Below are 21,738 nucleotides of genomic sequence, written 5' to 3'. Positions count from 1 at the left end.
ACACACACACACAGTTACATTAACAAACTTTGCATCTCTTTCTCAGGGATGAAGTGTGACAATAAAGTTGTCCAGCTGATGTCTGAGCGCTTTGCATCTGGAGAGCTTCACCTGTCCTTCCATGGCTTTGTGGCTGGTGTCACCAGGCTGCGCAAGCTCTTTGGTAACACACGCACGCGCACGCACACACACACACACTCACTCCTGTATTTGTTACCTTCTTGAGACCTGAGAAAAATGCCTACCTCTTTAGGACCACCCTTTCTAGATATAGAAATATTTGTATTTACAACATTAATAATATATACATACTATGCAAATATAAAAAGGTACATTTTTAGTCACTTTTAGTTCATTTTATTTTTTTGAATTTTTTTTTGTAATTGGTTTTTAATCCTAATTATTTACTTCAAGTTATTACAGTATGTCTCTATATACATATTATTTTTTTTTTTAATTAATTTTGGCCCAAGGGGGCACATTAAATATTTTTACACACATTTTTGTATTTGTTACCTTCTTGAGACCTCCGAAAAATGCCTAGCTCTTTAGGACCACCCTTTCAAGATATATAAAGATTTGTATTTACAACATTATTAATATATACATACTATGCAAATATAAAAAGGTACATTTTTAGTAATTTTTTTATTTTGTGTTTGTAATTGTTTTTTAATCTTCATTATTTACTTCAAGTTATTACAGTATGTCTCTATATACATATTTATTAATTTATTGTAATTAATTTTGGCCAAGGGCGCACATTTAAATTTCTTACACACATTTTGCTACCTTCTTGAGACCTCCGAAAAATGCCTACCTCTTTAGGACCACCCTTTCTAGATATATAAAGATTTGTATTTACAACATTATTAATATATACATACTATGCAAATATAAAAAAGGTAAGCTTTTAGTAAATTTTTTTTATTTTTTATTTTGTGTTTGTAGTTGGTTTTTAATCTTCATTATTTACTTCAAGTTATTACAGTATGTCTCTATATACATATTATTATTTTTTTTAATACATTTTGGCCCAAGGGGGCACATTTAAATTTCTTACACACATTTTTGTATTTGTTACCTTCTTGAGACCTCCGAAAAATGCCTACCTTTTTAGGACCACCCTTTCTAGATATATAAAGATTTGTATTTACAACATTATTAATATATACAAACTATGCAACTATAAAAAAGTTAAGCTCTTAGTTACTTAAATTTTTGGTTTGTAATTGTTTTTTAATCTTTATTATTTACTTCAATTTATTACAGTATGTCTCTACATACATATTTATTTCATTTTTTTTAAATTAATTTTGGCCAAAGGGGGCGCATTTCATTTTCTTACACATACTGGTTATTTCATATGTTGACCAGAGGGGGAGCACTTTTAAAACCAACACACAGTCCGTTTGAAAAATCCCTCCTTTTTGGGACCACCCTCATTTTGATAGATGTCACCAGCAGGGGTGCAAATGAGACATTGTCTATTAGATGCAATGTTATTGGGACCATGATTTATGTCATCACTTGTTCACACCTCCTCACATGGAAGCTACTTTTCCTTCATGTCTCAAGAAGGAGATGAATACAAGAACACACACACACACACACACACACACACACACACACACACACACACACACACACACACACACACTGTACAATGGAGTACTTTTGATTACTCAAAGTGCTGATGTTGTAAGAAGTCATTTCCTACTTCCCCTCTCTCCAGCTCTGTATGACTCAGAGAGCAGTCAAGAGGTAAAAGACAGGGGGATCAACTCTGTGAGTAGCTTCATGTTGTGTTGTTCACATAAAGAAGCAAACTGGGCCGTGGCGTGGTTCTCATTCTTTGTGGGACTTTTGTGTCCATCACAGTGGCTCATTCAGTTTCTGGTGGTGTGACGAGCATCTCCACATGGACTCAGCATTGCTCCAATGACTGACACCAACACACACACACGCACACGCACACATGCACACACGCACACACACACACACACACACACACACACACACACACACACACACACACACACACACACACACACACACACACACACACACACACTTCTGCTCTTCAGTTCCAATATTTCACGATGAAAGATGTTTCCAATATTTTGGTTGGCTTATTTAGCTCTTAATTATATCAAGCACTATTCTTATGACTGGGGACGTATTAGAAACCTCTTTTGCTACAATATTCTAAGAATGATTTACCAGTGCAAACTACAGCAATAATGAAATGCATAACAAATTTACTGTAATTGTTTTTTTATTTTCAAAAATAATCATCTTGACCCTCAGGGGACATTGGAGTTTAATTTTCTTCGAAGTTAAAGTTAATTTTGTTTTTTACTTTTTATGTTTGCATGTTCTCCCCGTGACTGCGTGGGTTCCCTCCGGGTACTCCAGCTTCCTCCCACCTCCAAAGACATGCACCTGGGGATAGGTTGATTGGCAACACTAAATTGGCCCTAGTGTGTGAATGTTGTCTGTCTATCTGTGTTGGCCCTGTGATGAGGTGGCGACTTGTCCAGGGTGTACCCCGCCTTCCGCCCAAATGCAGCTGAGATGGGCTCCAGCACCCCCGTGACCCCGAAAGGGACAAGCGGTAGAAAATGGACGGATGGATGGATGTTTTTTAAACAATAATATCAAACATACAATGTTGTTGTTTTTTGGTCCTTCTGAAAGCCTTTGATCAGATAATATTTGCATAAGACTCATTTTACAAATTTAAAGAGGAACTGCACTTTTTTGGAATTTTGCCAATCATTCACAATCCTTATGTAAGACAAGCGCACATGTTTTTTCTTCTAGTAAATAAATGCGATCAAAAGTCATCTTATAATGGAGCTTATGGGAGTCACTCTATTAAAATGTAATATTTACCGTATTTTTCGGAGTATAAGTCGCACCGGCCGAAAATGCATAATAAAGAAGGGAAAAAACATATATAAGTCGCACTGGAGTATAAGTCGCATTTTTTGGGGAAATGTATTTGATAAAACCCAACACCAAGAATAATAATTTGAAAGGCCATTTAAAATAAATAAAGAATAGTGAACAACAGACTGAATAGGTATACGTTATATGAGGCATAAATAACCAACTGAGAATGTGCCTGGTATGTTAACGTAACATATTATGGTAAGAGTCATTCAAATAACTATAACATATAGAACATGCTATACGTTTACCAAACAATCTGTCACTCCTAATCGCTAAATCCCATGAAATCTTATACGTCTAGTCTCTTACGTGAATGAGCTAAATAATATTATTTGATATTTTACGGTAATGTGTTAATAATTTCACACATAAGTCGCTCCTGAGTATAAGTCGCACCCCCGGCCAAACTATGAAAAAACTGCGACTTATAGTCCGAAAAATACGGTACCTCTTTTGCTTTTACCTTTGACATCACTGATTACTGCTCACTGAAGACTTCATGAGAGCCAACAAACATAATAAAACATCACTTACTGTACGATGTCTGCTGTCACTAGGATGCTGACTGTTAGGATGTTGATATATTCCCATTTAGATTAAGAATGACTCATAATCCTGGCAAAGGGTAATAAAGGGGTGGATGCAAACCAGCATCTTTCAAGTGTCTCTATTCGCCATCTCTGGGTCTAAATTGGCTGTCAAAAGTTTAAACCTTCTCAGTTTATGTCCACATCATTTTAATATCAAAGTCAGAAGCATTATTTTTTTTATCTCCAATTACTTTTGAGATGCACAAACCAAGCGAGAAAATCCACATAAAGAAGGGTGTCCGACAAGGCGATACAATTTCGCCTAAACTGTTTACAGCTTGTTTGGAAGGCATATTTCGCTCTCTGGAGTGGGAGGATAAAGGAGTTGATATCAACGGAGACAAATTTAATCATCTGAGGTTTGCAGATGACATTGTTGTCTTGGGAGAGCAAATCAGTGAAGTGGAAGATATGCTTAAAGACCTTGCAAATGCCAGCAAATGTTGTGGATTGAAAATGAATATGAAGAAAACAAAAATTATGGCAAATTCCATGGTACCTCATGGACCTGTGACTGTTAATGGAAATGAAATTGATGAAGTTAATGAATACATCTATCTGGGGCAGAGATTTAGCCTGAAAGAAAAGAGTCAAGAACAGGAGATAGGGAGGAGAATCAGATTGGGCTGGTGCCAATATGGAAAACTGAGCAACATCATGAGAGGAGAAATACCGTTAAGCCTAAAAAGAAAGGTCTTTAATCAATGCGTGTTGCCAACCATGACATATGGAGCTGAAACCTGGGCATTGTCAAATAAAATGGAAAAGAAAATAGCAGCAGCACAACACAACATGGAAAGAAATATGCTCGGAATCACATTTAAAGACAGAAAAACAAATGAATGGGTGAGGAAACAAACGCAAGTCCAAGACATTATGAGAACTATCAAATTAAGTAAGTGGAAGTGGGCTGGACATATCAGTAGGAGAACAGATAATAGATGGACTTCCCTAATGACATCATGGAGACCCATGGATGGGAGCAGAAATAGAGGAAGATGGTGAGATGAAATAGACAAATATTGGGGAACAGTGCAGTGGCAGGGAGCAGCGAGAGACCGTTCACTATGGCAGAAACATGCTGAGGCTTTCGTCCAGCTAGAGATTGTTCACTATGGCAGAAACATGCTGAGGCTTTCGTCCAGCTAGAGATCGTTCACTATGGCAGAAACATGCTGAGGCTTTCGTCCAGCTAGAGATCGTTCACTATGGCAGAAACATGCTGAGGCTTTCGTCCAGCTAGAGATTGTTCACTATGGCAGAAACATGCTGAGGCTTTCGTCCAGCTAGAGATCGTTCACTATGGCAGAAACATGCTGAGGCTTTCGTCCAGCAGTGGACTGACAACGGCTGATGATGATGATGACTTTTGAGAGCTCCGAGGTGAGAAAGCAGCTCACCAGCTGAGGATGTCCACACAGCAGCATAAGGAAGTTGCCTCTCTATTCAATGCTAAATGTAGGTCTTTAACTTTAGTGCTTATAATAACCATATGGCTAATACATGTTAATATTTAGGTCATGACATGTAAATAGAGTATTGTTGGCGCTTTTTGGATGGTTATTTGTTGGGTTTTATGGTCAGAATGAACACAACAGACGCAATGACGCCATGTTTCCCATTTGCTCCATTTTCAGCAGACTTTTATTTACATTTATATACAAGTTAGAATGCATTTAAAAGACTAGTGTTCTTGGCTTACATATATATATACATATATATATACGATATATATACATATATATATATACACGATATATATATATATACGATATATATATATATATATATATACATATATATACGATATATATATATATATATACATATATATACGATATATATATATATATATACGATATATATATATATATATATATATATATATATATATACATATATATACGATATATATATACATATATATACGATATATATATACATATATATAAGATATATATATATATATATATATATATATATATATATATATATATATATATATATATATATGTATATATATATATATATATATATATATATATATATATATATATATATTAGGGATGTCCGATAATGGCTTTTTGCCGATATCCGATATTCCGATATTGTCCAACTCTTAAATTACCGATACCGATATCAACCGATATATACAGTCGTGGAATTAACACATTATTATGCCTATTTTGGACAACCAGGTATGGTGAAGATAAGGTACTTTTAAAAAAAATTAATAAAATAAAATAAGATAAATAAATTAAAAACATTTTCTTGAATAAAAAAGAAAGTAAAACAATATAAAAACAGTTACATAGAAACTAGTAATTAATGAAAATTAGTAAAATTAACTGTTGAAGGTTAGTACTATTAGTGGACCAGCAGCACGCACAATCATGTGTGCTTACGGACTGTATCCCTTGCAGACTGTATTGATATATATTGATATATAATGTAGGAACCAGAATATTAATAACAGAAAGAAACAACCCTTTTGTGTGAATGAGTGTGAATAAATGTAAATGGGGGAGGGAGGTTTTTTGGGTTGGTGCACTAATTGTAAGTGTATCTTGTGTTTTTTATGTTGATTTAATAAAAAAACAAAAAAAAACGATACCGATAATAAAAAAAACAATACTGATCATTTTCGATATTACATTTTAACGCATTTATCGGCCGATAATATCGGCAGGCCGATATTATTGGACATCTCTAATATAGATATATATATCATCACAGGGCCATCTCAAGCACACCCGCGAGGTGAAAACCTTTTCAGGTGACTACCTCTTGAAGCTCATGGAGAGAATGCCAAGAGTGTGCAAAAAGCAATAAGGATGGTTATTTTGAAGAAAGTAGAATACAAAACATGTTTTCAGTTATTTCACCTTTTTTTTGTTAAGTACATAACTCCACATGTGTTCATTCATAGTTTTGATGTGACAATCTACAATGTAAACAGTCGTGAAAATAAAGAAAACGCATTGAATGAGGAGAAGGTGTGTCCAAACTTTTGGCCTGGACTGTACCCACTGTGAGTACTGTACACACCCTATTTTTACAAAATGAATAAAAACTTAACACACACATCTTCAGTGTTTTGTTACGACAACATTATTAATATCCATCTACCCCCGAGTAGAAGTGACGTTTATGTGCGTGACATAGGGATGACTACGAAAAATGTAGTTCTGTAATTACACAACTCGCAACAACAACAAGCATCACTGCGGCCACAACACTTTACTCATCTTGTACCCAAGAGCAAGGCCTGGCTAATACCTATGAACAGACACACACACACACACACAAAATGTGAGGGTGATGTCTCAGCAGCAATACACGCACCATCTCTATTCTTATCACATTGACGCCATGTACAGCGTCAACACACCCTCGCTCCTTCCATCCATTCATCCCTCACTCACTCCTGTTCTCTAGTAACCGTCTGACTTGCGCTATTTGCATCCTCCCCCCTGTTACACACAGATGCTCTCATCCCGAGACAAGCACACACACACACACACACACACACACACACACACACACACACACACACACACACACACACACACACACACACACACACACACACACACACACACACACACGCTCCAAAGTGAGCCAATGTCCTTTCTACACATGTTGCTATTCTTAGCGCCTCTGCTGATCTCAAACCACCTTGTGTTCATTATGAGGCGAGTGCTGCTTCCTGATGGACTGATGAGGAGGAAGTATAATGACAGGCAATTGTTTCCTGCACTTTGGAATAGTTCTACAGCCCCTACAGTCCATAGGAAATAATGGAAATATGAATAATCAGCAATAATCACAGTCATAAAACCTTTAAGGTTTTAAGTCACTCTTCAACATTCCGACAAGTGCAAAAGAAATTGGGAGACTAAAACAATCCTAACTTAAATGATGGCATTGTAATACGGGAAATGCCATACGTTTTAAACTTTGATATTATCTGCTCATGCAATAAATATTCAATTGTTGTTGGTGTGAATCTTTGGGCACCTCATCATTCGATTCCGATTATTGGAGTGAGGATTTGATTCATAACTGATACTGGATTCAACGCGATTCAAATTGATGTTTGCAATGTATTATTTGTAGGGATGTCCGATAATGGCTTTTTGCCGATATCCCGATATTGTCCAACTCTTTAATTACCGATACCGATATCACCCGATATATGCAGTCGTGGAATTAACACATTATTATGCCTAATTTGGACAACCAGGTATGGTGAAGATGAGGTACTTTAAAAAATTTTTTTATAAAATAAGATAAATAAATTAAAAACATTTTCTTGAATAAAAAAGAAAGTAAAACAATATAAAAACAGTTACATAGAAACTAGTAATTAATGAAAATGAGTCAAATTAACTGTTAAAGGTTAGTACTATTAGTGGACCAGCAGCACGCACAATCATGTGTGCTTACGGACTGTATCCCTTGCAGACTGTATTGATATATATTGATATATAATGTAGGAACCAGAATATTAATAACAGAAAGAAACAACCCTTTTGTGTGAATGAGTGTAAATGAGGGACGAAGGTTTTTTGGTTGGTGCACTAATTGTAAGTGTATCTTGTGTTTTTTATGTTGATTTAATAAAAAATAAAAATTAAATTTAAAAAAAACCTGATACCGATAATAAAAAACCGATACCGATAATGGCCCTGCGATGAGGTGGCGACTTGTCCAGGGTGTACACCGCCTTCCGCCCGATTGTAGCTGAGATAGGCTCCAGCGCCCCCCGCGACCCCAAAGGGAATAAGCGGTAGAAAATGGATGGATGGATGGATACCGATAATTTCCGATATTACATTTTAACGCATTTATCGTCCGATAATATCGGCAGACCGATATTATCGGACATCTCTAATTATTTGGTATAATAATAACAACACCTTAAAAAAAACAGTTGTTGCTGACGTATGACATATACGCGCACCAAGTAAGTAAAATGTTGGTTTTTTTAGATAATTTGTCAAAAAAAAATTATAAATAAATTAGATTTTTCTAAATTATTAATCAATTTATGAGATAAATAAAAATCGGGATTCGGATGTGATAAAAAACATTTTTTAGCACCCTTAATGATTATATACCGTATGATAGTTTGTAAAAATAACAATAAATACTTAAATATCAGCTTGTCACCTTGACTTATAAATTTCTAAGCAAGTTATCCATCAATTTGTACATAAAAAAATAAAATAACCAAATACACAGGCAATAATATAATGATTATACTTTTATATTCTTACATTCACTGTTGTCTTGAGCTATTCAAAGGCCCCCTTTATGCAAAATTTATTTTTAATGATGTTATAATAATTAAAAAGTAAATTATTATTTCCTTGCATTTGTTTGCTGTGCTTTTGAAGTTTAAGTTTTTCATGAATTTTCATGCAGGAAAAACTTTCTTAATGAACACCATATCATCTCATAGCCACCCCGAGCTGGATACACTCGACACTTCACTGAAAAGAGTTTTGCTATACATCTGAAAATAAAGCTCTGCAAACTATCCGCCAGTCAGCTGCAGACGTTGGAAGCTGTACTTTTGATCATCAAATATGCTAACCTAGCATGATTTCGATACTTTTCTAAATAAAGGGGACCACAAACAATGGCATTATTGGCTTTATTTTAACAAAAAATCTGAGGGTACATTAAACATATGTTTATTATTGCAGTTTTGTCCTTAAATAAAATATTGAACATACAAGACAACTTGTCTTTTAGTAGTAAGTAAACAAACAAAGACTCCTAATTAGTCTGCTGACGTATGTAGTAACATATTGTGTCATTTATCTACCTATTATCTTGTCAAAATTATGAGTGACAAACTGTAAAAACAGATTATTAATCTACTTGTTTATTAACTGTTAATATCTGCTTACTTTCTGTTTTAACATGTTCTATCTACACTTCTGTTAAAATGTAATAATCACTTATTGTTCTCTTCTTTGATACTTTATATTAGTTTTGGATGATACCACAAATTTGGGTATCAATCCGATACCAAGTAGTTACAGGATCATACATTGGTCATATTCAAAGTCCTCATGTGTCCAGGGACGTATTTACTGACTTTATAAACATAATATGAATTTTTTTTTAAAGAAAGATTTTGTGATGCTGAAAAATATCGATGTAATCATAGTAGTATCGACTAAATATGCTCCTATACTTGATATCATTACAGTGTTTGTTTACATTGTGACGCCGGTGAGCTATTGTATCCTCCTACGGTGTGTAGTGAAGCATGTTTAGCTATTCCTCGTCCTGCAGTGATAATGGTACTTTTAAGAAACGTACTTTATTTGTCGCCATGGAGACAAGGATTAGTGATTTAGAAGTAGCTAAAACACTGCAGACTGCGGATGGACATTAGCCAGCCATGTCTTAAAGCACCTCTTACTGAGGGTGTTTCAGTGTTATAACTTCACCTTTATCTTTACTTTTTACACCAAAAATGCGTCCGTTCTCCCTTTTCTGTCTACACACACTGTGTCTGCTTGTAAGTACTCCGTGTGTGTGCGCTGCCGAAATGCTCCTCTGCTCGTAAAACCAGCAATGTCACGACGTCACGTAACGGAGGGAGGGGGGGGGACCGGTACTTTTTGGAGACGGTATAGTACTGAATATGATTCATTAGTATCGCGGTACTATACTAGTACCGGTATACCGTACAATCCTAGTAACAACCATACACAGCCACAATCGCCCAACACCTCCTCCTCACGCCTGGTCACACACTGCTGTGGGAAACCATCCCATTCTTCAACCAGCATTTGTCACAAGTCAGTCAACTTGGTTGTGTTGGTCACTCTGGCATCAAGAGTGCGCCAAAGCTGATCCTACAAGTGTTCAATGGGGTTGTAGTCATCACGGATGGCAGCCCAATGTTCTTCTCTCCCAAATTCTAAGGCTAGTAAGTAGACTGAAGGCAAATATTTCATGGGTGCAACCTCCATAATCAACTGTGCTGCTCATTTAACAAATGTTTTCTTTTTACAATTGTGGCACCATTTCAATATATAATAAAACAAACTTTCCAACAGTATAATATGTATTGCCAAGGAGCAATTGACATTATCTACCACAGTGTTTTTCAACCTTTTTTGAGCCAAGGCACATTTTTTGCGTTGAAAAAATGCGGAGGCACACCACCAGCAGAAATCATTAAAAAACGAAACTCTGTTGACAGTAAAAAGTCGTTGTCGCAATTGTTGGATATGACTTTAAAGCATAACCAAGCATGCATCACTACAGCTCTTGTCTCAAAGTAGGTGTACTGTCACCTGTGTGTAGTGTTTTAGTTCTTGTCTTGCGCTCCTATTATGGTGGCTTTTTCACTTCTTTTGGTGTTTTCCTGTAGCAGTTTCATGTCTTCCTTTGAGCGATATTTCCCGCATCTACTTTGTTTTTATCCATCTTCATGGGGATATTGTTGATTGTCATGTCATGTTCGGATGTACATTGTGGACGCCATCTTTGCTCCACAGTAAGTCTTTGCTGTCGTCCAGCATTCTGTTTTTGTTTACTTTGTAGCCAGTTCAGTTTTGGTTTTGTTCTGCATAGCCTTCCCTACGCTTCAATGCCTTTTCTTAGGGGCACTTAACTTTTGTTTATTTTTTGTTTAAGCATTAAATACCTTTTTACCTGCACACTGCCTCCCGCTGTATCCGACATCTACAAAGCAATTAGCTACCTGCTGCCTCCTACTGATATGGAAGAGTATTACACGGTTACTCTGCCGAGCTCTAGACAGCACTGACACTCAACAACAACACATCGTTTGCAGACTATAATTACTGGTTTGCAAAAAATATTTTTAACCCAAATAGGTGAAATTAGATAATCTCCCACGGCACACCAGACTGTATGCACAGTGGTTGAAAAACGCTGATCTACCAAACCCAAATGTCTTTACTTTTGTGCTGTTTATAATATTGGAACTTGAAAATTGCAAAGACAAGTTAACTAGCGTAAAATGTGAGAACAATAACACAATCTGCTTTGCCTTACCTCTAACAATACTTAACACTGTTATGAGTCCACTTATATTCTTCATCTCTGTTCACTTTATGTTAGAAAACAATCAAAAGTAAGAAAAAAACAAAACATGGCTTACTCTGTAATTTATGGTGCAGTGAAGTCGACTTCGATCCAACTTCCATGTTGTCTTGAACGAATGTATTGGCCTATCTTAAATTTATTTAATAATCCTTTGTACATATTGAATGGATGCTTCATCTAAAGCAGGGGTGCACATTACATGGATGGCGAGCCACCAGTCGGTGTGTCAGTCCATCGCCAGCCAGGCATTAAAAAAATAGACCTAAAAATTAGCGATCATCGATCTTCACCAAGACGTCACTTTGGTCACTTGATTGACATTCACGGCACCCGAGGGTCTTGTGAGATGACGCTGGCTGCTGCCAGATCATTATTAAGAAAAAACGACCGACAGGAAGGCGAGAAACACTTTTTATTTCAACAGACTCTCGCGCCGTACCTGCCGTCAACACCCTAAAGACCGACTGCACGGTTCCTATCTTCATAATAAAAGCGCTGCTCCATCCTGCCAGCGCTAAGAAAATAAGAGCCTCAGGAAGCTAGCGCGCACAAGCTAGCAAGCTACAGAGTTTGCCGCAAATGTATTTTTATGTATTGAAGTGAATTAATTAACTCATATTATATTCTACATATGGTGAAAGTTCGTACCAATGATTGTCACACACACACACACACACACTAGGTGTGGCAAAATTATTCTCTGCATTTGACCCATCACCCTTGATCACCCCTGGGAGGTGAGGGGAGCAGTGAGCAGCAGCGGTGGCCGCGCCCGGGAATCATTTTTGGTGATTTAACCCCCAATTCCAACCCTTGATGCAGAGTGCCAAGCAAGGATGTAATGGGTCCCATTTTTATAGTCTTTGGTATGACTCGGTCGGGGTTTGAACTCTCAACCTACCGATCTCAGGGCGGACACTCTAACCACTCAGCCACTGAGTAGTATCTTGGAGAAAGCAAACCACCTAGTTTAAGTAAACAGTGGTATTTCAGTTTGAACACATAATAAGATAAGTCCCCTTAGTTTGACATTCGCAGGTGGATTGCATCAGTTTTCGTAGAAAAGAGGCCGTAATTGGAACTTCGGAATGCAAAAGTGATAACCGTATCCTTGTGTAGAGACTACCTGTCTAGCTCAACCCCAACATTTAAGTTAAAGCAGTTATTTTCCAGACACTTACACACGAACATCTCCTTACATGGTCAGAGTGTGCTCTCCTGACTTAGCACACAGAGACAGAAAGGAGGAATATAAAACTGATGTTTTGGCTTCTCCAGTTTAGGAGTCCTTCATTTTTTGACCTAGGCTCCTCCGGGTACTGCAGACCTGTTTAATGACGCTCGCTTGTAATAAAGCAACTTTTTGTTCAGCAAAGCGTCTCCGACGTCTCTTTTGATCCTGCCGTGTCATCCTTCTGTCCGGACGAGGATGACAAGACCAGAAATACACTTGAGCTTCTCCAGAACTCTGCAGCCTGGATAATCACCAGAACCCCTTCAATCCAGCACATCACCCATGTTCTGCAGCAACTCCATTGGCTACCCATCAAACTCCGTATCCACTTTAAAATAATTCTCCTCACTTTCAAAGTTATCCATAACCTCTCTCCGTCATATCTCCATGTCGCCACGCCCTCACGTTCCCTAAGATCTTCTTCATCCATCCATCTCACTGTCCCCTTATTTAAACTGTCCACCATGGACAGCCGCTATGCCCCTCATCTTTGGAACTCATTAACACCAGACCTTCGTAACTTAGACTCAATATCCCTCTTCAAATCAAGACTCAAAACACACCTATTCCTGACTGATTATTCATTGTAAATCTTATCGATCTTTGTTGTTGTTGTTGTTTTTATCCAATTGATTTTATTGTTTTGATTTTGTACGGTGTCCTTGAGTGCCTAGAAAGGCGCCTTATAAGTAAAATGTATTATTATTTATATATAGGGACGGCGTGGCGCAGTGGAAGAATGGCCGTGCGCGACCCGAGGGTCCCTTGTTCAATCCCCACCTAGTACCAACCTCGTCATGTCCGTTGTGTCCTGAGCAAGACACTTCACCCTTGCTCCTGATGGGTGCTGGTTAGCGCCTTGCATGGCAGCTCCCTCCATCAGTGTGTGAATGTGTGTGTGAATGGGTAAATGTGGAAGTAGTGTCAAAGCGCTTTGAGTACCTTGAAGGTAGAAAAGCGCTATACAAGTACAACCCATTTATCATTTATTATTTATTATTATTAGTAGTATAAAAAGGAGTATGGAAGCTGGACAAATAAGATGGCAAAAAGCAAGCACTTTCATGTGGTATTGGCCAGAAAGGAGGACTTTTTTTTCTCCTCCATTTGAAAATGTGAACGTTATCATCACTACTTACCATGAATTGATTAACGTGGACCCCGACTTAAACAAGTTGAAAAACATATTCGGGTGTTACCATTTAGTGGTCAATTGTACGGAATATGTACTGTACTGTGCAATCTACTAATAAAAGTTTCAATCAATCAATCAAACTGTCTGATTCCAATCAATGCAAGTCATCACAATCATACCAACTTATATTCTTGTCGTCAGGAAAGAAACATGCTTGTATTATCATTAAACACCTTTAAGTTGTTAACCTCTTTTCCATAAATAAATCAATATAAATGAGGTAGAGCACTTGGTCCATTGAAAAGTAGCTCTCCTGCAGAAAAAGTGCGGTCTAAAGTGAAGTACAAATTGATCAAAGTGATGACTAATGTCATACAGCAACAAGACACGTCCCCACCTTTACTCCCTCTCCCTACACCTACTCCTTTTGCACTATGATGATGCCCCCCCCCCCCCCCACACACACACACACACTCCCCAAGCTGTCCTGTGGGACGTGATGATGCTTTGACGGAAAGATTGGCGTCGGTTCTTTGAAGGTGCTGCTGGTATTTTTGTGCCATAGAGACGGGAGCGGAATAGCGTCTGAGTTGTAGTGTATATAGTGTTGGGTGGTTGGGAAGTGTGAGAGTTATAAGCTGTTGTAAAGACAGGAGATGCTGCTGGTGGTCATGTGGGCGGGGCTAAAGAGGCAGGATTGCGTAAATCGTCTAATTTAGCCTCAGCTTGCTCACGCATAAATCTGATGAGCAGTACGAGCGCAGTCGTCACGGCTTGGGTATATAAAGGTGTGTGTGTGTGTGTGTGTGTGTGTGTGTGTGTGTGTGTGTGTGTGTGTGTGTGTGTGTGTGTGTGTGTGTGTGTGTGTGTGTGTGTGTTAGGCCTGGGCCGATAACACATTTTGCACGACCATATATTGCCCTACAAATTATCGCCCATAAACGATATTATTGTCAACATTTTCAGACCAAATTAACCACTGATGAATTAATCATACATAATAATAATTCATGAATACCCTTTCAAATGCAATAAACACTGTATTTCTCGTATATATGTTAGCATTGTAATTGGAATGTTAACTTTTAAATACTAAAGTTGAATAAAATAAACATAATCAAAATAAAATAGTATCTGTCTTAGCAAAATTTTGAACTTAAATAAAAATCACAACCAAAAAGCATAGGTTCCGTCTCTGATATATACACAACCAAAGCCTGAATATAATAAATATGTTTATCTTCCACTTTAATTTTTTACCATTTTAGAAGTTTTTTTTCATAAATGCAAATAAGGTGATCAGTTGGTTTCACTTACGGTTTATGTGAGGTCTTGCGAGTTCACATCTTGTTAAACTAAAATCTGCCTGTTTCAACGCGACACTGTAGATTAGCGTATTTTCCTGACTATAAGGCGCACTTAAAATCATTTTTTTCCCCCTCAAAACTCGACAGTGCGCCTTATAACCCGGTACGTCTAATGTACGGAATAATGCTAGTTTTGCTCTCTGACCTTGAAGCAATTTTATTTGGTACATGGTGTAATGATAAGTGTGACCAGTAGATGGCAGTCAAACATAAGAGGTACATGTAGACTGCAATATGACTCAAGTGAACAACATCAACATTGTATATGTTCCATTGAAAATATAGAACATTACACAGGGCACTCAAAGATCTATCAAAATGTTTTAGTACGACTAAGGTAAGCTATGAAGCCGCACCGCTTGTTGGATTTTCGGCGCATTAAACATTATTATTTACTCCCTGTAAAGCACCAGTTTCATTGGCAGCAAAACAAGCCCAGAGCATAATACTAACACCACCATGCTTGACGGTGATGATGGTGATCCTGGGATTTCTGACATCACATGGACATAAGACCTTCTAGAGCAGGGGTGTCAAACTCAAATACAGAGTGGGCCAAAATTTAAAACTGAACAAAGCCGCGGGCCAAGGTTGAACAAATTAACCTTTTAATAGGGACCCAAACAAGTTTTGCATTGAATATTGAACAAGCAAGGCTTATATAACTTTATAGTGACATGCAAAATCGAGTTTCTAATAATAATTTTTAAAAATCATCAATGGCATATCAAATACAATTTAAATAAAAAATTGAATGCCTCTTTTCTATTTGCAGCCTTCTGAGGTAAATATAAACATTAACTTTTTCCACAGGCTAATAAATTTGAAAATAAAATAACAATGAATAAACCAACCATTCAGGACTTTAAACTGCTCAGTTTGCAACACACTGATCTAATCTGATGTGCCCAAGCCAGATACCTGCCATCTTTTCTTGGATGCTAGTTCATTCATGTCGGGGCTCAGGCTTTGAGCTGAGGCAACCTTCATTATCGAACGAAGGTGTTCATCAGTCATTATATCTCGTAGCCCACACGGACCACAGTCTGCTTTTCATCCATTCTAAGAATGTGCCGGCCCAGTCACTAGATATATGCGGCTACTACATGAACACACACAGGAATGTAATGCATACTTGATCAAGAGCGATACAGGTTACACTGAGGGTGCCCGTATAAACAACTTTTAAGTTTTATTAGAAATATACGCCACACTGTGAATCCACACCAAACAAGAATGACAAACACATTTCGGGAGAACATCCGCACCGTAACACAACATAAACACAACAGAACAAATACCCAGAACCCTTTGCAGCACTGACTCTTCCGGGACGCTACAGTATACACCCCCGCTACCACCAAACCCCCCCACCTTGTAGCGTCTCGGAAGAGTTAGTGCTGCAAAGGGTTCTGGGTATTTGCTCTGTTGTGTTTATTTTGTGTTACGGTGCGGATGTTCTCCCGAAATGTGTTTGTCATTCTTGTTTGGTGTGGATTCACAGTGTGGCGTATATTTCTAACAAAACTTAAAGTTGTTTATACGGCCACTCTCAGTGTAACTTGTATCGCTGTTGATCAAGTATGAATTGCATTCACTTATGTGTGCGTGCAGAAGCCGCACATATTATGTGATTGGGCCAGCACATGTTGGACTGGATGAAAAGCAGACGTGACGGTTCTCGGGAGGGGCACTGAAATCTGGGACTCTCCCGGGAGGGTTGGCAAGTATGAGAATTAGCGGTAAATGCGGTGTTACCGCGGCACCGCCGCTGAATATAATCGGCGGGCCAGCTCTAGTGTTAATTTGATATCGCCTCAAGGGCCAAGTGAAATTACACGGCTGGCCAAATTTGGCCCGCGGGCCTGAGTTTGACACCCATGTTCTAGAGGAAAGTTCTGTGGTCAGATGAAACAAAAATTGTGCTGTTTGGCCACAATACCCAGCAATTTGTTTGGAGGAGAAAAGGTGAGGCCTTTAATCCCAGGAACACCAATTCCTACCGTCAAGCATGGTGGTGTTAGTATTATGCTCTGGGCCTGTTTTGCTGCCAATGGAACTGGTGCTTTACAGAGAGTAAATGGGACAATAAAAAAGGAGGATTACCTCCAAATTCTTCAGGACAAGCTAAAATCATCAGACCGGAGGTTGGGTCTTGGGCGCAGTTGGGTGTTCCAACAGGACAATGACCCCAAACATATGTCAAAAGTGGTAAAGGAATGGCTAAATCAGGCTAGAATGAAGGTTTTAGAATGGCCTTCCCAAAGTCCTGACTTAAACGTGTGGACAATGCTGAAGAAACAAGTCCATGTCAGAAAACCAACACATTTAGCTGAACCGCACCAATTTTGTCAAGAGGAGTGGTCAAAAATTCAAGCAGAAGCTTGTGGATGGCTACCAAAAGCGCCTTATGGCAGTGAAACTTGCCAAGGGACATGTAAGCAAATATTAACATTGCTGTATGTATACTTTTGACCCAGCAGATTTGCTCACATTTTCAGTAGACCCATAATAAATTCATAAAAGAAGCAAACTTCATGAATGTTTTTTGTGACCAACAAGTATGTGCTCCAATCACTCTATCACAAAAAAAATAAGAGTTGTAGAAATGATTGGAAACTCAAGACAACCATGACATTATGTTCTTTACAAGTGTATGTAAACTTTTTATCGCGACTGTATGAAAATAGACCTGAATAAACCCGCTCATCGGCAGTGCGCCTTATAATCCGGTGCGCCCTATGGTCCTAAAAATACGGTAGTCAAGGAAGCAGATAACCGATATTTTGGAGCCAATATTCATTTGAAGTAAAAGTAAATAGTATATGTCAGTAAACAGCTGGACAAGCCTTTAAGTCAGTGGTTTTTAACCTGGGTTCGATCGAACCCTGGGGGTTCGGTAAGTCGGCCTCAGGGGTTCGGCGAGGTCAAAACACAACCGACTCATCGTGTAAATACAAACGTCTCCCTATCGGCGTATAACGGATACGGCAACAGCAGACTGATTTGCAGGTGTGTAATTTGTTGTGAGTTTATGCACTGTGTTGGTTTTGTTGTTTGAACAAGGTGATGTTCATGCACGGTTCATTTTATGCACCAGTAAAAAAACACTTTAGTATTGGGAACATATTCACCATTAATTAGTTGCTTATAAACATGCAAATTAGTAACATATTGGCTCTTAACTAGTCATTATTAAGTACTTATTAATGCCTTATTCGGCATGGCCGTATTATAACCCTAACCCAGACCCTAACCCTAACTAAATGACTCTAAATTAAGTTTTTATTACTTAGAATATGTTCCCCGAGTGTCCAAATAACTCTAAATTAAGTCTTTGTTACTTAGAATATGTTCCCCATACTAAAGTGTTACCAAAAACAGATAACTTTGTCTTGAATTTGAAAAACAAACATTTTATTTTTCACTAAAGAAGGGTTTGGTGAATGCGCATATGAAGCTGATGGGGTTCGGTACCTCCAACAAGGTTAAGAACCACTGCTTTAAGTTGTATTTTTAACATAATTTCGAGGATTTGTTGGACCAGTAGCGACATCATGTTTAATGCGGCGTTAATGTTGTGGTTTATTTAGCATCAAACAACCTTAGGTGATTACACCTTCATTACGTTCGCCTAATTCTGCGGGTCAGAGGAGCATCAACATTTAAAATATTGGAAATCTCCTGGAAAAAGTTTTGAAACTTTGGAGATTTCTCTACTTAACAATAACCCACCATCTACTAAATGTCATACTATTTTATAGCAATTAACAGATTCAATACATTGAAAGGTTTCCAAGTGAGGAACCCTGGAATATTGAAAACTTTTAAATAAAATCAATTCTGGGCTCCTTCACGTTGCTTATACTTGAGACATTTTCCAAGCTGGCTGACATAATTTATTCCTAGATGTTACAGAAAATATGTGAATGCTGCCTTTTTCCCTCCACTATATAATAAGTCTCATATAGTCAATAAATGTACACAAAATTGGTATTTTTGGCAGGGATGTATTTTCTCTCCATCTGTGTATGTTGTGTTTTTATTTGATGGAATGACGGAACATGAAACTCTGCGCATTCCTTGAGCTCCAAGTGCTGCAGACAGATAATTTTTCTTTGCAGTATCGAAACAAACAAAACAACCGGTAAGACGCCGGGAAAGAAGGACAAAATCTGGATTTCCTGAATTTTTTGAAAGTTTTACCAGCTAAGCAAAAGAGATCAATCCGTACTTGTACTGGGTCTAGCGACCAACATCAATCAATCAATGTTTACTTATATAGCCCTAAATCACGAGTGTCTCAAAGGGCTGCACAAGCCACAACGACAATCCTCGGCTCAGATCCCACATCAGGGATTGCAGGAGGAAGAGGACTAACTGGCTGGTGCTTGAGCAGTGGCTATAACCATAATGTCTAATTAAAACACTTTTTTTTAAAATAAATACTAATATCATATATGTGTATATTGTATCTGTTTACATAATCAAAATCAAAAACAAAGACTGATATATATGTCAAAATGACAACTATCGGGACCGATAATCAGACCGGGCGAGAATCGGTCGATGTCTAATTTATATTGATCACTTTGAAGGAAGACAGCACAGCCTTCATATTCTATGTGAATACACGGCCTTGGTTGTTTAGACGGTAATATGTTTGTATAAGTTTAGATTTGGGTATGATGTTTCTTAATGGGAAAAGTTGTTGAGGTCTCTTGTTTTTATGTTCGCATTTAAGCTAGCTAGCAAGCTAACACTAGTCAGTGCATAGGTTCATCAAAGTGCAGTTGTCAGCCACAGTTTTTTGATCATTTTAATTTAAAGGTGCCATATGTTGGCCCTGCGATGAGGTGGCGACTTGACCAGGGTGTACCCCGCCCTCCGCCCGAATGCAGCTGAGATAGGCACCCTCCGCGACCCCGAACGGGACAAGTGGTAGGAAATGGATGGATATGTGATCATTTCATGTCAAATCATCATTAAATGGCCCTGATATGTCAAAATGCATTAATAAATCATATTATTTTCCAATACCTCTATAACTGATAACAGTAGTTCAGCCAGGATATGCTCATTCCAAAATTAGATTTACAGCCCCGAAATATTGTTATTGTTTTCATTTCGATGTCCCGCCCTCTACCGTTTGACCAATTAGAAAGTCTGTGAGTGTGTTACATCCAGTTTGCCAGTTAAGCACCGCCCTCTTTATCTGGTTACTGCCACTGGTAAAGTTACTAAACATGACAGACCTTGGTAAATCTAAAAGGCCTAGTTACGATTCTCAACTAATTCATGACAAAGCCAGGAACAAAATCAGGATTTGTATGGGGGATGCCTTTGAAAGATGGAGAACATTGAAGGCGTAGAAGATTTTTTCATCTGACGCCAAACTTGCTAATTTTCTCCTTGATAGGTAAGTCAGGCATTTACATTTTCGTATTACTTGTAATAAATGGAAATGGACATTTGGTAAGTAAACTATATTGTGTAATACTGTCTATGATCTTGTCTAACAAAGCTAGTATGTTCCTGCAACCAATGCTTAGTGTGATGGTGCTTCGCTCCTAGTGTAATGCTTAGCATGCCAGCCCGGTCAATGACACATCAACATATAGGCTAATGGGGGAAACATATGCCCATTAGCCTGTATGTTGATTTGTATTCCAATTGACAGGGCAAAATATATTTTGTACAAATAAAAGCTATGTGGATATGGGTAGTGTCATTGCCTATTTCCTTCTCAATATGCTGGTACGCTGAGGAAATGGGTTCCAACATTAGCATGGCTGTCATCATGGCAATGTGAAACATATGGAGACAGCCAAATCACATGATAAAGTAATTCCTCATTGGTGTTTGCATATTGTGGACTACATATACCAAGTTATATGGCAATCTGAAACGATTGAAACAGTAGCCTTTCGGCATACCTTGGTAAAATGTTTCCTCTTTAGTTTTGGGCGCACATTAGGCTGCTAAGCATGCTCTACTTATTTTAACCAGTATAACCATTGCTAGCGTTGGTTGTAGTTGGTTTTAGTCTTTGTTTTCTGATAGTACTGACAATAACCATATGATTGCCATTTGTTGTGATATTGTACGCAGGTATGACATCCTTCTTCCTGAAAATAGCCTACCGGTAATTTCTGTGTAAAATGTGTCGGTTTGAGCTTTGTTATTGACAAAACGCTTGTCTATTCAGCTATTATGGTCCCAGCACCTCAACCCCTAGTAAGAGGCAGTGGAAATTTGAAGTTCCTTGGAGTAGCCCAGTTCATCAAGCTAGATTCGGCTGCGTATCTGGCAACCTCAGTCAGGGAGAGAGGGAGGGGACTACAGAATGTT

The 21,738-nt window shown here is 38.1% G+C and overlaps 1 protein-coding gene and 1 long non-coding RNA gene across 4 annotated transcripts in view; one reads left to right on the top strand and one right to left on the bottom strand.

Annotated features, from left to right (window-relative positions):
* The window catches only part of capn12 (calpain 12), a 64,423-nt gene extending 60,815 nt beyond the window's left edge, over positions 1-3,608 (top strand). The window contains exons 20-22 of one of the 2 annotated variants that reach the window (XM_061973050.2): positions 47-163; positions 1,736-1,788; positions 1,882-3,608. In XM_061973050.2, the coding sequence (XP_061829034.1) occupies positions 47-163; positions 1,736-1,788; positions 1,882-1,908 (197 nt within the window). In that variant the 3' untranslated portion in view covers positions 1,909-3,608. Of the gene's footprint in view, positions 1-46; positions 164-1,735 lie in introns of both variants that reach the window. The other variant, XM_061973049.2, reaches the window with a different exon arrangement.
* Positions 1-21,738, bottom strand: part of LOC133614805 (uncharacterized) — a 109,602-nt gene that overhangs the window by 53,303 nt on the left and 34,561 nt on the right. The window lies entirely within an intron of this gene.

Source organism: Nerophis lumbriciformis, linkage group LG17, assembly GCF_033978685.3.
Source record: "Nerophis lumbriciformis linkage group LG17, RoL_Nlum_v2.1, whole genome shotgun sequence".
Classification (NCBI taxonomy): domain Eukaryota; kingdom Metazoa; phylum Chordata; class Actinopteri; order Syngnathiformes; family Syngnathidae; genus Nerophis; species Nerophis lumbriciformis.
This window is presented reverse-complemented; position numbering and strand designations above follow the sequence as displayed.